We start from the raw sequence: 15,837 nt of genomic DNA on the forward strand, positions 1-15,837 counted from the left end.
GTCAAAAACAGGTTATTTTAAGCAGGTTAGAAATGAGTTGGGTCAATCGGGTTTCAAGTCAGGTCAGGTTGACTCATATTTTCACATGAATTTTTATTTATTTATTTATTTTTATAAAGAAAACATGTATATGAATTATTTTGAATTCACTACTCATATTAAGAATGAGCTCAGCTAAACAAATTAGTACTTGTTCAATAATTTTAAAATTATACAAATCTCAATATTGGTAACCAAAACAAAATAGCACAAAGGATTAGTAAAACAAATATACAAGTTTCATTTCTACACAACCAATTTCCCACATATCACCTTTGGTTTGGTCCTCTGCTCCTCTACTTCAATTTTTGCCACTCAGACCCAGCAACAAAGAGCAGCAAATATTGAAGCAGAGGACCAAAGCCAGAGGTGATATGTGGGAAATTGGTGAAGAAGGATTGTTGAGAGAGAACATAGAGCTGGAATATATACTAGCATTTTGGGGGCAAAACGGATTTTTTGATAAAAAAGCGTGATCGATAATCGGTATTTTGTTGATTGAATCACGCGAATTGCAAAAATTCTGAAATTTGTTTTTTTGTTTGTTTTTGTTTTTGTTTTTTTTGTTTTTTGTTTTTGTTTTTGTCTTTTTTTTTTTTTTGGTTTTTTGTTTTTGTTTTTTTTTTTTAACTGTGGATGGTGTGATTTGTAAACACAATTCAGCTCAAATTGCTCTACCAAACAATTTCCCTTTTTTACGTTTAGTTCATTATCACGCAGTTTCTTCCACAAGAATTCTTATCCAAACGGGCTCAAGATAACAATATCACTTATGGAAGTCCTAGTCCCCCCATCCTTCTCTCCTCTTCTTTTTGGCACTAGTTAGTGGTCGTTCTAGATGTTGAGTATGCCATATGTTCCTAGGGGTAGCAAACTAAGCCCAAACCCATTTGCTCACCCAAACCCACCCGCTTTAATTGAACCCAAACCCACCCAATTATTAGTTGGGTTAAATGGGCATCAACCAAATTAGACCCAATGATTATTGAGTTAACTAAAATTGAACCCCATTTAACCCCAAAAAAAATATAACCAAATTAAAACCAGCCCTTCCCAATATTTAAAAAAATAAAAAAAAAAGATCAACCCAAGAAAGAAACCCATAAAAAGGGTAACGAAGCCATTCCATTTCTAATATTTTCCGACTGTTTCTCAGCAACCAAACAAGTTGGAAGAGAGTAAACACAATAAAATCAAATCAATCACATCATATCATAGAATAGCATCCAAGATCAAAACCATATAAAACAAAAAATGAACAGAGAATAAGAAACACAGAGCCTCTTCTAGAGCTTGAGCGAAACCATGTCTGTGTCTTTCTCTTTGGATCTCTCTCTTTGATGAAATGCTTTCGATTTCTCTCGCTTTCTGTGTGGGCGCGTGTTTGTCTGATCCGTGCGTGGCATTTGTAATTACTGGCCATCATTGTCCTCTGTTTGGTTGCCGAGAAAGTGGAGGTAATGGAAGGAAAATGATGTTTGCTTAATTTTAATGTTGGTGTTTTGCTGGCATTTGAATAATGAGAGATCTGGATTTCTCATTTTTAAAATTCTCTTCCCATTTTCTCTATCATTTTATCGGCAACCAAATGCAGAATAGAGGTTGTCTTCTTTTATTTTTGTTTTCTTTTTTTCTCAGCAACCAAACGGTGGACCACTTTTAGTTTCTTATCTTATTCCTTTATTTTCCTGTGGTTGAGCTGTTACTGTGTTTATGGGCATTTTGGTAATTTGATAATTGGGCGGGTTGGGGTTTGCCCATTATAATTGAGTTGTGTTGAGTTTGGGTTAGAAACAATTAGTTAAATGGGTGAATGAGTTTTATATACCCAACCCAATTATACCCACCCCAAACCCACCAATTTGACACCCCTATATGTTCTTGAGTTCTTCCTGTAAGAGTGTAGTTTGCCCCAGCTCAAGTATCATTATGAATAGTAACGTACACCAGAAGGGTAGACTGAAGTTGTCCTCTCCAAACCAACATAGTTATTTATTTATTTATTTATTTATTTTTTATTAAAGCCAATTCTCTTGAATATGTTTAGATGGGATGATTTAGCTAGGTTATTAAGAAGAAAGAGATGAGTAGTTGAAGGTTTTAAGATGTAAGCCTCGAGTCCACCAAGAACATCCAAGTTAGCTTGGACACTTATAAATTCTTAATTATTGAGAAGGAAAAAAGAAAAGAAAAAAGATGGGGGTGGTTTAGACTATTTGAAGAATTGTCATTGGCATTCTCTTGAAACAAGTAATTTGAAGTTATGGAGTAATTTTCGAGAGATGTAAGTTGGCTTGTAGTGTGATAATAGTGAGAGATGGGAGTCAAGAAATCACTAACATGCAATCTTTGGGAAATTTGGCCAGGAACAAGCCCACTACTGGCGCTGCATGTTGTCCAGAATATGGGGGAAAGAAGGAAGAAAACTACGAGTCCTTTATATAGGAAAATTACAAATGTAAGAGATTAGGGGCGTTTGGTATGTGATTTTAAATAACAAATTTTCAGTGTTTAAACATTAAAAATTTTGTGGGCAAAAAAAGAAAGAAAAGCTATTTGGTAAGGGTATTTGATTAAGACTTAAGAGTGATTGAGTCATAGTTTTCAATTTAGGGTGTTTAAATAATGTATTTTGAGAACACATTCAAATAAAATTTTAATTTTTGAGTAATAATTTTGAGTGACATTGTTGTAAACATATTGAAAATGAGGACACCTACATGATTTGACTAAACGCTAATTGAAAAATGTTGGGACCCTCTATTTCTTCCTTTCATGTTTCTCATTTTTTTTTTTCTTTTTATGTTTGGATAATTCTTAAGTACTTTCGGAGTATAGTGAAATTGTACTCTATCCTCTCATATTCATTCTATTATGAATTTAATGAGTGGAACCCACCATGAATGTAAGAGGAAGGAGTATCATTCACAGTATTTCAAAAGTACCTAAGAAGTACTCCACCTGCCTATATATCTCTTCTTTTAAAAACTCACTCCCATTAATAATTTTATTGTAAATGTCAAGTGATTTATCACTTAAAAAAAAAAAAAAATATAACAAACATATAATTTATATTTTTTTTTGCTTTTATTCTTTGGGTCATTTGAAGGCCCAATTTGAATTGTAAACTACTTCAACAAAAATAGTCTTCTTAATTGATTTATTTTTTATTTTATAATTTTGGTGTAGGCAAGAGTTTACTTGGATTGAAAAGTGACAACCACAAAATAAGCAAATAGTCCATGAGTACTGAGTAGCCCAATGCACTATTGACATAATGCTGTGGGCTACAAGTATTGAAGTAATTTCGTAAGTTGTCGTTTGGTTCCCTTTCTCTCCAAGGTTGATGACGGGCCCAAATACTTGTTTCCAGGGCCCGGATAAGACATATATACCAAAAACTAACGAAGCAGCAATCTTCGATTTCTTTGTGGTCTGCTAGGGTTAGGCGAATAGGGTTTTAAAAGGTTTGATCAACTTTGAGTTGTTCATGGCGAGTTGGAAATAATTACGAGAAAGTGACAAAAAGAATTTGACGTCTTCTAATGTGACAAATTGTCAATGGTAGTTTAAGAAGTGATGTCAGTGGTGAGCTGATATTAAATCAGTGAAAGTTTGCCAACTCAACAAGTGAGAAAAATAAGTTGTCAATTTTTGTTATGTATAGAGCATTATTCAAGAATTAGTCTAGGACCACATATTTTACCACAATTTGTACACATCAACTTATGATTGGATTATCACTTACACATGAAACCACACCACCACACGACGGGTATTTGATACTTGATGAAAAATGTAATCCAATCACTAATTAACGTATGTTCAAGTTGTAATAAAGTGTGTATACTTAAAATTTCCTGAGTTGGAAATTCCCATTAAGTTAAAGATTTTGGTAATAAGAATTGTATACTTGTATGCAAATGTAGGTTAATATGCAGATAAACACCTGTAAATCAATTATTATTCAATCAATACTTCTTTCTCCAACAACAATGAGATGGAAGGTGAGGTTATTATGTATTCAAGACCTATTGAATAGCTTACCAATTTATATATAGAGGCAAAACTTAGAGAAAATTCAATTGGATTTTACAATTAAAGTTAAATTTTGCGTCATGTGTTTTAAATTATTTATTTTTAGAGAGAATTTTATTTTTTAATTTTAGATTCAAATGTGAGAGCACATCATAAATATCCATCCAAGTGAGTGATTGTGTACAAAAACCAAAGAGTTTATAATTAATGAACAGTAAAAAAATTTAAAAAATGGACAATTTACATTTTCTACCTAATACTATTTTGGGTAAATTCCACAAACCACCCCTGAGGTTTGTGATAATATCCAACTAAATCCAAAACATTTTAAAACCTACAAATTTCATCCAAAAAGACAATTTTGTCCTTGAACTTAAAAAAAAAAATAAACGTTGTTACTTTTTTTTATTTCCTCTCCCCCTCTCTTCTCTGAGTTCTCCATCTCAGAACTTTATCTGTAATGGAACCTTAGCCATGGTGAAGCCCATGATTTGGTCACTGGCATCAACAACACCACCAATAAAAATCTCTTTCAAAACCAATAGAACCCCCCCCCCCCCCAAAAAAAAAAAAAAACAGCAAAAATCCAAGCCAAACAACCCACATAAATCCCTTTGAAAATTCCCAATGAAATCTCCTAAAAATCCTAACAAAAATCCAAGAAAAACAAGAAAAAATCCAAGCCAAACAACACATAAATCCCTTTGAAAATTCCCAATGAAATCTCCTAAAAATCTCAACAGAAAATTTGAAAAGTTTCTAAAACAAAAGGTGTCCTCTGGAAATAAGAAGGTCAGTGGCTTTGTCGTTGGGATTTTTGCCAGTGACAGTGAAGCACTAGCGTTGTACGATCTCCCGATAATCCGACGAGATCTATTGCCGGAGATTATTGAAACTCTCAATTGAATCCTTCAGCTTCTTCCTCAGCCTGTTCACCACGGAGGTCCTGGTCCGATCCACAGTGCCTTGAGCTTGACTTTGATCAGCTTGTCTTCTTGAGAGCGAGGGACATGTCGGCGTCCATGCAGGATCAGAGGTCCTTCACGGCCTTGGCGTTGTGGAGAGAGAGGGTTTTGAGATAGAGAAACTTAGAGAAGAGAGGGGGAGAGGAAATAAAAAAAAGTAACGGCGTTTAGGTTTCTTTTAAGTTTAGGGAGAAAATTGTCTTTTTAGGATGAAATTGGTAGGTTTTAAAATGTTATGGACTTAGTTGGTATTATCACAAACATCAGGGGTGGTTTGTGGAATTTATCCTAATATTTTTACAAGACTCTTTAAAAAGTAAAAAAAAAAAAGAATGACTATCCATAATATTTAAATTATATATATGAGAATTATACTATGCATTTTAATGTATATCTTTTAAGTATGTCTATGCATATGTATGAGGATAATCTATTAACACTTCCTTCTCCCATAATAATGGGATGGAGGCAAGGACGAAGCTAGGGGGGTTGAGAGGAGGGGGGGGGGGGGGGCACTTGTCCTGCCCCACCCAAAAAAATCTATTAATATTTCTTCTATTATATTATATAATACAATAAATGCATTTAAAAATTATATAAATAAATGGTTAATAAATAGGACGGTTTTTTAAACCAAAACCAAAACCCTCATAATATAACATTTTATAATTACAATTTCAAAATGATTTTTTATGTAAATAAACCCCTAATAGATAAATAATATAATGAATATGTTATTTTATTTTGAATTTTCTTGCATTCAAATATTGCTTAATATACAGAGAAAATGGGCAAATGCCCCTTTTTTTTTTAAAAAAAAAATCTAGCATTTTGTCCCATTTCCCAAAATAATTAGGGAAATACCCCTCTTTTGAAACTCAGTTTTCTCAAAATCGAGTTATAAAAAAAAAAAATTTTGGAGCCCTATAGTGGTGTTTTAAGGAGCCTATAGTGACATTTTAAGGACCTATAGTGGTGTTTTGTAATCCGATCTCCATGAAGTCAAGTTACATGGAATTTTTTTTCTTTTTTTTACCTATAACTCGACTTCATGGAAATCGAATTACAAAACGCCACTATAGGTCTTAAAACGTCACTATAGAATCCTTAAAAAGGTCACTATAGGATCCTTAAAAACGTCACTATAGGGGTTAATTTGATTTTGAGAAAATCGAGTTTCAAAAGAGGGGCATTTTCCTAATTAATTTGGGAAAGAGGGCAAAATGATGGATTGTTTTTTTGAAAGGGGCAAAAGCCAATTTTTCCCTTAATATACACACGAATGAATTGTTATTTTGCAAATTGATCTCAAATGCTATATATATATATATATATATATATATATATTTGCTTGCACATGCATAAATGTAATGTCAAATGTAATTTTTGCCCCCATTCTAGTCAGATCCTAACTTCGCTATTGGATGGGGTAAGGTCTTGGATTTTATCGGGTGCATGTGTAGATTACCAATAAGAAAAAAAAAACCAAATACGAACCCATCCACAACATAAACAAGGGAAGGAAACCAAAATGACAAGAAACGATTTTCTGCATAAACCAAAAAAAATTGGATAAAGTTGACAACGCATCCCTTGCTGAGGTTAGAGACGAACTCACGTTGAAACCAAAGGAAGATAGTCCCTGGCCCTAACTCCACCCCTCTTTTCTCTCCCAAAATTATTATTTTTACAATAATTATATTTAAATGAATATTTTAAATTTGGTCTCTCGAAAATTTAATTAGTCTAATTGTGTCTAAAAATGATTTTTTTTTTTTTTTTTTTTTTTTTTTTTTTTTTTTTGGGGTTGAAATGGTTAGTTAGGCTATAGCTTGTGATCCTCCTCTTAAAACACATTTAAACATAATTTATTTTTTTTTAAGAATTGTTTAATTTTTTTGTTATTTATTTATTTATTACATTTTTGGGGTTTTATGTTGCTAAAACCTTTATTAAGGGAAATTGTTTTATTTCTTAATTCTATAAAATTAAAGGCAAGCCAAGAAATGAGAGGCTAAGGGTCCTTTAAGCAAGATTATTATTATTTTTTTTATTAGAAGGTGGTGCATGTGTGTATATAATATTACACAGCGTGTGTGTGTGCACGTGCATGAGTGCATGTGCGTGAATATATGTCTAGCAAGCAACGACAAAGATAACTAACTCTCCTAATAAACTAAATTAACCCAAGCTAACTAAAAGTAACTCAGCAAGTTGTGTTCCTTTTATTACAATTATAAGTCCATTTTAGTTCAAGTCTAAATATTTTATGAATTATTTCATCGCTGTCATAAAACTCATTTCTATTAACAATCCAATGAGAAGATAAGTTTGACAACCAATTTAAATATCTCAATTTCTCTTCATTAGCAAAAACCAAAAAGTATGGGTTAATTTGTCAAAATTATTTCCCTTTAAAACCAAAGCTTATTATTTTGATGTAGAAGTAAAAACTAGAAAATCATTAATATATAAGATATCTTAGCATCCACACTAGATGTGGTTAATGTGCCAAATGTCAAATATTTGGCACATTTGCCACACCAAACACCAAAACCCCTCTTTAGAGCACCCACAGCAGATGTGCTAAATGTGCCAAATGCTAAATTTTTGGCACATTTAGCACACCAAACCCATTTTAAGCCCAATTATCAGATGTTGTATATGTTAAATTTTTTACAACGTGCTACAATAAAATCACAAATATACAACTGTACGGACCGGCTGTGGTATATTGGTTTATTATTTTTTATTTCTCTTTCAACCCTCATTTCTCATTTCTCTTTCATTTCTCCTTCAGCTCACCGCCTCCATCTCCATCTCCACTCTCCCATTCTTTTTCTTCTTCCCTCTTCCCCGTTGCTCCATCTCCTTCAGCTCACCATCAGTTTCGTTTCTACCATCACTGATATAACCACATAAATCCGGTTTGTTTTTTCCCCTTTTGGTTCGCTCTGTCCTCTGTTCTACCGGCGTCGGTCTGGTTCTGAGTCTCCGTTTTGGTTGTGATTGCTCGCAAATCTGAAAGGGATGTTTGTGCTTCCGCCGAAGATTCCAGCCGCACATTGATCTTGAAGGAACTTTCAGTCCAGCTGGAGCTTGATGAAAAACGACTCAAAAGCGAAACGGAGCCAAAAGGTTGATTCCAACGGAGCCAAAACGGAGCCAAAACAGAGCTTGATTCCAACGACTCGTCCACCAAGCGATGCATCGTTAGGTTGTGCTGAGTAAAAGCTGCTCCGTTTTTTTCCGTTGCAGAAAAGAGATCCCCTCCCCCTGCTTTCAAAAATGATGAATATGAAGTCGGTGGGGCTGCAGGTACTATGGATCGTGATTTCCGATTGTGGGTCTGGTTGTGGGTCTGATTTTATTTTCCGATTGTGATCGGCGTGGGCGTAGGCCTTTGGGTTGTGGGTCTGGTTTTTTTTTCCCCTTTTGGTTCGCTGTTCTATCGGCGTCCTCTGGTTGTTTTTGTCTCCGTTTTGGTTGCGATTTCTGATTGTGGGTTTGGTTGTGGGTCTGCTCTTTGAATCAATTCTTGGCGCAACAACTTTGTGAGTGGACTTCCGGTTTCGTGAAAGAGGCCCTGGTGAAATCTGTGCACGAGAATCACGACAGGAATAGCTCACCGTACAGGTATTTCATCCATCTTCTCTGTGATTCTCTCGGTATTTCAATGTCTAGTTTTGATTCTCTCTATATTCTGTTCATATGTGCTGTTTGCTGTGTTATGAATCTGCCTAAATTAATCTATCCGACAATCTTCTCTGTTGCTCTTGTCTTTAACCTTAATATAGTCTACTTATTCTTAAAAACAAAACAAAACAAATGAAAATATTAGGCTGTGGGAATTACTCTATCCGACAATCTTCTCTGTTGCTCTGGCCAGGACAAGTCAAAACAAGAATTTCTTATTATATGTTGTGGGAATTACTTCATGTTTAGGCAAAAGAATTTTTTGAGATACATTTTGAGTCCATGTTGTGGGAATTATTTCTTATTACTTCATGTGCATCTGTTTGATGGGGGCTCACATTTTGAGTTTGGCAAATTTGCTAGAGAGATACATTGACAAAGTTTAGTAATGATATATTTTGTTGTAATTAACAAACCAGAACAAGCAGTCTCCATATCTATTTAGAGCATGGACTCAAGGAATTATTCATCATTCATTGATCTCGTACGGGGGAATATTAATCTTGAGGATGAAATTTTCGATGTATCTGAAAGTAGTGCCCTGTTAGTCGAAGATTCTCCAGTGAATGATGAAGCTGCCACTTCTAAGAAAAAACAAGCACGTGGTGTCAACTTCAGTGTTGAGGAAGATAAGCTGCTTGTAGCAGCATGGCTCAATACCAGTGTTGATCCTGTGTATGGTAATGAGCAACATAAAACAACATTTTATGGTAAAGTTGCCAAATACTTTATGGACCAAAAGACTGATTCTACACGTAGTGTTGCATCCCTAACAACCCGATGGGGAACAATTAATAGGGAAACAGTTAAATTTGTTGGGTCCTTAGCTAAAATTGAAGCAAAGAATGAAAGTGGAACCACGGCTCATGACAAGGTATAAATTTTGCAATGGTCTTTAATTTTTTTAGGTTTACAACACAAATGAATTGTTTGAAGAAACTAATTATATTATATTTATTTAATTTTTTTTAGATTGAGAAAGCAAAGGAATTGTTTAAAGAAATTCACGGTTCCGTTTTTCAATTTGAACATTGTTGGCTAATCTTGAAGGATTATCCAAAGTGGGCATCTACTATGCCTAGGGGAGATTCAAGAAAAGAAATGCCTCAAACTCCAGATTTAATAGATCAAGGAGTGGGGGTTGATGGCATTATGGATTTCGAGAGGCCAATAGGTAGAAAAGCTGAAAAGGCTAATTGAAAAAGAAAAGATGATGGGAAAGATATTGCAACGCAATATTTGAAAAAGAAAATGAAAGTTCTTGAAGAAGGTTGTGTAGCCGAAAAAGAGAGAATACGTATCAAAGCGAAAAAGGTTCGCTTGCAAGAGTTGAAAGAGAATGAAAGAATTATGATGCTAGACACAAGTGGCATGAATGAAGACCAAAAAGCTTTTTATGATGGACTCAAAAAGGAAATCCTTGCAAAACAAAGATCAAGTCATTCGTTGGGTTGATGATGTTGGTGATATCTTGTTCCAACCTTATTTTGGTAGTAACTAATTCTAGGCCGTGATATGTATTTTGTGGCATTTTTTGGTTGTAGCTGACTTTAGGCCTTGATATGTATTTTGTGATCTTACCAAAAGGTCTTGACTCTTTTATTATGTAATTTTGTTGTAAATTCTAGTAGGCCACTGCCATGTAAGTAATCCTAACATTTTAGCTTATATAAAATGTTATGTATTTTCCATTTTGTTATGGTTTGAGTATTTTCCATGGAATTTCTACTATTGACTTATTATTATTAGTTTATGGTTTTTTGGATTGTCAATTGGTAAGTTGCAAAAGGTCGTAAAAGAATATGAGATTGATTCAGTTTTATTTATTTATTTTTAACTTCTAAAAACTAAGCAGTGGTAAATCTCCCTTTTTCCCCTAATTAGATTTTCAGATTTTCACCTGAAAATCTGAAAGAAAACCTAAAAAAGAAAAGAAAAGAAAAAAAAAAGTAACCACTCGATTCAACACAACCTGTTCATGGTTCATGGTTCATGGTTCTGTTTGAGAACACAAAAAGAAGGAAAAATAAAATTAGAAGTATGATAATGTTTTACCAAAAAAAACATTTGTGTTTCATATTGCTAAACAAAACTAATAAAAGAATGGATGTTACTGTCAGCATGCCTTTTAGAGTTTTCCAGAAGAACACCAAATTGGACCCCATCCCATGTGGAATTGAAAATACTTTCTACCTAGTTGCTTGATAAAGAAAGAATAAAGAATTAGGTTTGAACTACAGCCCACGTGACAGACTAGTCCTTAATTTTTTTTTTTTTTTAATTATAAATAGGTTTGACCATTTTATGTACTGGATTTGGACTGTAATGCCTGGAATGGACCTAAATAAGGGAATCTTACTAAGATAATAAGTCTGTACTCTATTTAAACCTATTAAAAAAAAAAAATCTAGGACTTGATTTAAAGAACCTGGAGTTCCGTATTGTCTTACTGTTTGCTAACTTTAGTAATAAAATTTCTATTGGAATTTTCTTCTAAATGCTGATTTCAGTTAACTCTAGGTGACAAGTCACAGGTTTTGTTCTCTCTTACTTGGTGTTGACTCCAAGCAAGCCTAGGTGTTGATTCCTGAGTTTGTTTTATTTTCTTCTCTTGTTGAAGTGGTGCTACATCAGTTTTTGTATCAAAGCTTGTTCTTATACATAATTCTATCTAGATTTGTTGTTCTTTGTGTGATAATGTCTAGACTTGATGTTTGTTTATTTATGATTGGAGCTCTGGAGAGCTGCCTCTTATTAATATTACCTCTCTAGTGATATTTTGGATTGTATGTTAGAGCAGAAATATGTACATTTTGAAAATAAATTATGTTAGTTTGAGGGATTGGAGAGTGTGTTTCTGGTAGTTGTTCTAATGGCCATTGATTATGAATCATATCCCTAGAACAACTTTGAAAACTAGGATTCAATGTCTAGGGAGGTTAGGAGTGAGTGAAACTGATGTGCTGTGATAGACATACCAGGTTCAAGCTTTCATATTGAGATTAGATTTGGCTACCAGATTTGACCTATTGTGTTGTGCATGTTTTTTTTTTTTTTTAATATTTTTATTATTAAAAGGATTTGGGACGTTGTTTTGGACATGGGCTTGATGAAAAGGGAAGTTGGTGACCTGTGTTATGAGTAGTTTTTTGCAACATGTTGCTAATGTTAGATAACCTCTCATAGCATTGTGGATTTATATATGTAGAACTCACATATACTATAAGAGAGAAATTTCATGAGCTAATGTTAGATAACCTCACTTTCTGAACTCCCCACTAGTTGAGCTACTATAGGTCTCTACAAAACAATAGTCCAAAGATAAAATGAATCAAATCTATATGGGGGCTAGTTTTCTAAACAACTATAATTTTGGAAATATACTCTATGTCTCTGAAATAATTTGTGCGAGTTTGAATGAGAAGTGCACAGATTTTTATGTAATAGAGGTCCTCTTTTTCTTTTTCTTTTTTGGGTTCTTTTTGGTGTATTCTCCTTGAACACAAAATTGTTTTCTTTCCTTTTCTTGATAGTCAAAAGTAAGCAATATAGAGCATTGTGAAAGTGTGCAACTAAGCTGATAAAATGTAATGCTTACACATTTCAACGCTTAGGGAAAATATCATTGGCTGCATATGTCACTTTTAGAGTATCTGGTACCTATTGCTTGATTGGTAGAATTGTGCCATACAGTAAAATACCACTAAGTTGCTATAAAGTACAATAAGAAAAGTTATTATTAGTTACATCAAGATAAGGTTTTATCAGTAAAGAGAGCTAGTAAGTGTTTTATGTTTGGTTTTCCATTTAATTCTATAGCTGCGTTGAGATGCTTGCTTAATTTTTAGCTTATTACTTTATGGTCTTCTACGAAGAAAATGATTTAAATGGCCAAGGACTTCCTGGCATCTTTAAATGGGATTTCTATCTTTAGTGATGGTGTTTACTATATATGGCAAAAGAAAAAGTTTTACTAGTTGCTCATGAACAAGTTTTACTAGTTGAGCTTGTTTGATAAGAAAATAAACCAACGTTTAACATATAATTGAATTTGTTAATGATTTGAACTCAACTTATGTTCGAAATAAATTTAAATGAATATTCCTAAAATTTTAATACTGACTTGTTTTGTTTACATTCCTACAAAATATATGGCATCTCTATTGATAATTGCTTTCTAATGTTTTCTTATAGTTTATCTCCATGGGTCGTTCTTTTTTTCGTAAATTGCTTGATGATGACTCAGATGAAGATGAGAGAATTATAAAACTTCTCACGGGTTCGACACCACAACGTAAGCATCGTCGGTATATCGAACGTAATCATTTGGCAGGCCATAGAAGGCTTTATGATGACTACTTTGCCGAAGAACCTGTATATCCTCCCAACTTATTTCGAAGGAGATTTCGAATGAGACGTTCTCTTTTTCTCCGAATCTTATCTAGGGTAGAAGCTCATGAACCTTACTTTACCCAAAAAAGAAATGCTGCCAAAAAGCTTGGTCTATCTCCCCTTCAAAAGATGACCGCTGCACTTAGGATGCTTGCTTATGGAGTAGCGGCTGATTTTATGGATGAATATGTGAGAATAGCAGAAACCACTGCAATAACTAGTTTGAAAAAAATTTGTTGCAGCAGTGGTTGCTATTTTTTCAGAGGAATACTTGAGGTCACCAAACAATGAAGACATCGCTAGATTGTTAGCCCATGGCCAAAACCGTGGATTTCCAGGCATGTTGGGAAGTATTGATTGCATGCATTGGAAATGGAAAAATTGTCCAACTGCATGGAAAGGGATGTATTGTGGTCATATTCGTGAGCCAAGTATTATTTTGGAAGCAGTGGCTTCATATGATCTTTGGATATGGCACTCATTTTTTGGGTTACCTGGATCAAACAATGATATTAACGTGTTGGAGCGGTCTCATGTATTTTCTGAACTTGCACAAGGACGTGCTCCTGCAGTTAATTACTCAATTAATGGTGATGATTACACAATGAGATATTATCTTGCCGATGGCATATATCCACAATAGTCAACATTTGTGAAGACAATCCCAAGGCCACTATTAGCAAAAAGAAAATTATTTGCAAAAGCTCAGGAGGCATATAGGAAGGATGTAGAGCGTGCATTTGGAGTGCTTCAAGCACGATTTGCTATTGTACGTGGAGTGCATAATTCTTCATAACATGATTATTGAAGATGAGTGAGATGAAGCTGAAGCAGTGGACTTAGATTATGAACAAATTGATGAGATTTCATGTACACCAATGTCACGTGAGCCAACAAATGAATTTACGGAATTCATTCAAGTTCATCAATGCATTAGGGATCGAGAAGCTCATTCTCAACTCCAAATGAATCTCGTTGAGCATTTATGGCAATTACAAGGAGAGTTATGAAAACTTTTGGTTTTGTTTATTTGTCTCATTTTCTTTATGGAGTTGCCATTAAAACTTTTGATTTGGTTTATTTGTTTCATTTTGTTTTTATGAAGCTACCATTAAAACTCATTGGCTATGTTGTTTTGTTATGTTAAGTTTAGTATTAGCCAATTGTTTTGTTGTGTTAAATTTAAGTACTATTTGTCATCAAGGAAGTGACAAGCTCAATTATGTTTAATTCAATGGGTTTTGTGTGAGTTAATGTTATTGGATATGAGTTATTTGTGTAAGTTATTTGTGTGAGTTAATGTTATTAGATATGAGTTATTTGAGTTATTGGATATGACAGGTTCTAAGTATTTGAGTTAAAATGTTATTGGATATGAGTTGTTTGAGTTATTGGATATGACAGGTTCTGAGTTATTTGAGTTATTGGATATGACAGGTTCTAAGTATTTGAGTTAAAAATATGATAGTTGAATTAAGAGTATTTTCAGTTTTCAGAATTTTGTTATGCATGTAATACTGTGGCTGATGCTCACAATTGGCCAAACTTTGTACAGGGCAGTAGGTGTGGCTGGATTAAATCCCAGCTGACATTGCACCTCTAGTTTCATTTGATGCCCATTGAGGTTCTCTCAATAAAGTCCAGGCTGGCTGGTTTCTAAAAAAAAAAAAAAGAATTAAGAGTATTGTTTCAAGCCCAGTAGGCTGGCCGGTTTCTTAAAAAAAAAAAAAAAATTAACAATATTGTTTGAAGCCCAGGCAGGCTGGCCGATTCTTAAAGAAAAAAAAAAAAAGATTGAAGAGTATTGTTTGAAGCCCAAGCAGGTTGGCCGGTTTCTTAAAAAAAAAAAAAATTTAATAGTTTTGTTTGAAGCCCAGGCAGGCTGGCCGGTTTCTACCAAAAAAAAAAAAAAAGAATTAAGAGTTTTGTTTGAAATGTTACCGTTGAAATTTGAAAGAGAATGGAAATGTTACCGTTGGAGCAAATAATAAAGGAAGGATAAAATAAGAATTAAAATATAGTATTCAAATGAAGTGGTAAAAATATAGAACATCTGATAAATGAGATGTTATAAAATGATGTGGTAAAATAATAAAGTAGGCTTTTGATGTGGTAAAATGGCATAATATTTTTGCAACATATGAACAGTACCATTGCATATTTACCACTGTAAGGACGGAAATGGTATAACTGATTAATATTTTTTTATTCTCTTTTCTCTCTCCTCTCTCTTCAGTTTATTCTTTTTTCTTCTCTCTCACCTCTGTTCTCTCTCACCGATTCCCTCTCTCTTATAAATTGTTGATCTTGATCTGTCATCGCCGATCTCTCACCGGTTGCATTTTGCATCGTCATCGCCGATCTCTCCGGGCATTGTCATCGTCATCGCCGATCGGAATCGACGTGGGCATCGACGTTGAGGTGAGATCAGAGTGTTCATCACAATCGTGGGCATCGACGTTGAGATCTTGATCGTGGGCATCGACGTTGAGGTGAGGGGAGATCTTGATTGTGGGTTGCCGGTGCTAGTGGGTTTGAGTTGATCAGAGTGTTTTTTGGGTTTGAGTTGATTGGAGTGCTAGTGGGCATCAACGTTGAGTTGATCAAGATCTTGATCGTGGGTTGAGGTGAGGTGAGATCTTGATCAGAGTGTTTTTTGGGTTTGAGACTTTGAGTTACTGTGTTTTCGGGTTTGAGTTGCTGTGCT

At 34.2% G+C, this 15,837-nt stretch overlaps 1 protein-coding gene across 1 annotated transcript; it reads left to right on the plus strand.

Annotated features, from left to right (window-relative positions):
- Window positions 1-9,326: 9,326 nt before the first annotated feature.
- LOC115959374 lies at window positions 9,327-10,028 on the plus strand. The gene is made up of 2 exons (XM_031077736.1): window positions 9,327-9,612; window positions 9,711-10,028. Exons 1-2 carry the CDS (start codon window positions 9,469-9,471, stop codon window positions 9,936-9,938), a joined length of 372 nt encoding a protein of 123 aa, XP_030933596.1. The 5' UTR covers window positions 9,327-9,468; the 3' UTR covers window positions 9,939-10,028.
- The last annotated feature ends 5,809 nt before the right edge of the window (window positions 10,029-15,837 follow it).

The sequence above is a fragment of the Quercus lobata genome, chromosome 9, assembly GCF_001633185.2.
Source record: "Quercus lobata isolate SW786 chromosome 9, ValleyOak3.0 Primary Assembly, whole genome shotgun sequence".
Classification (NCBI taxonomy): Eukaryota; Viridiplantae; Streptophyta; class Magnoliopsida; order Fagales; family Fagaceae; genus Quercus; species Quercus lobata.

Coding starts and splice junctions, on each gene's coding strand:
- LOC115959374 (XM_031077736.1), top strand. CDS start 9,469: ATGGACCAAAAGACTGATTCTACACGTAGTGTTGCATCCCTAACAACC. Junction 9,613..9,710: donor GAACCACGGCTCATGACAAG/GTATAAATTTTG, acceptor AATTTTTTTTAG/ATTGAGAAAGCAAAGGAATT.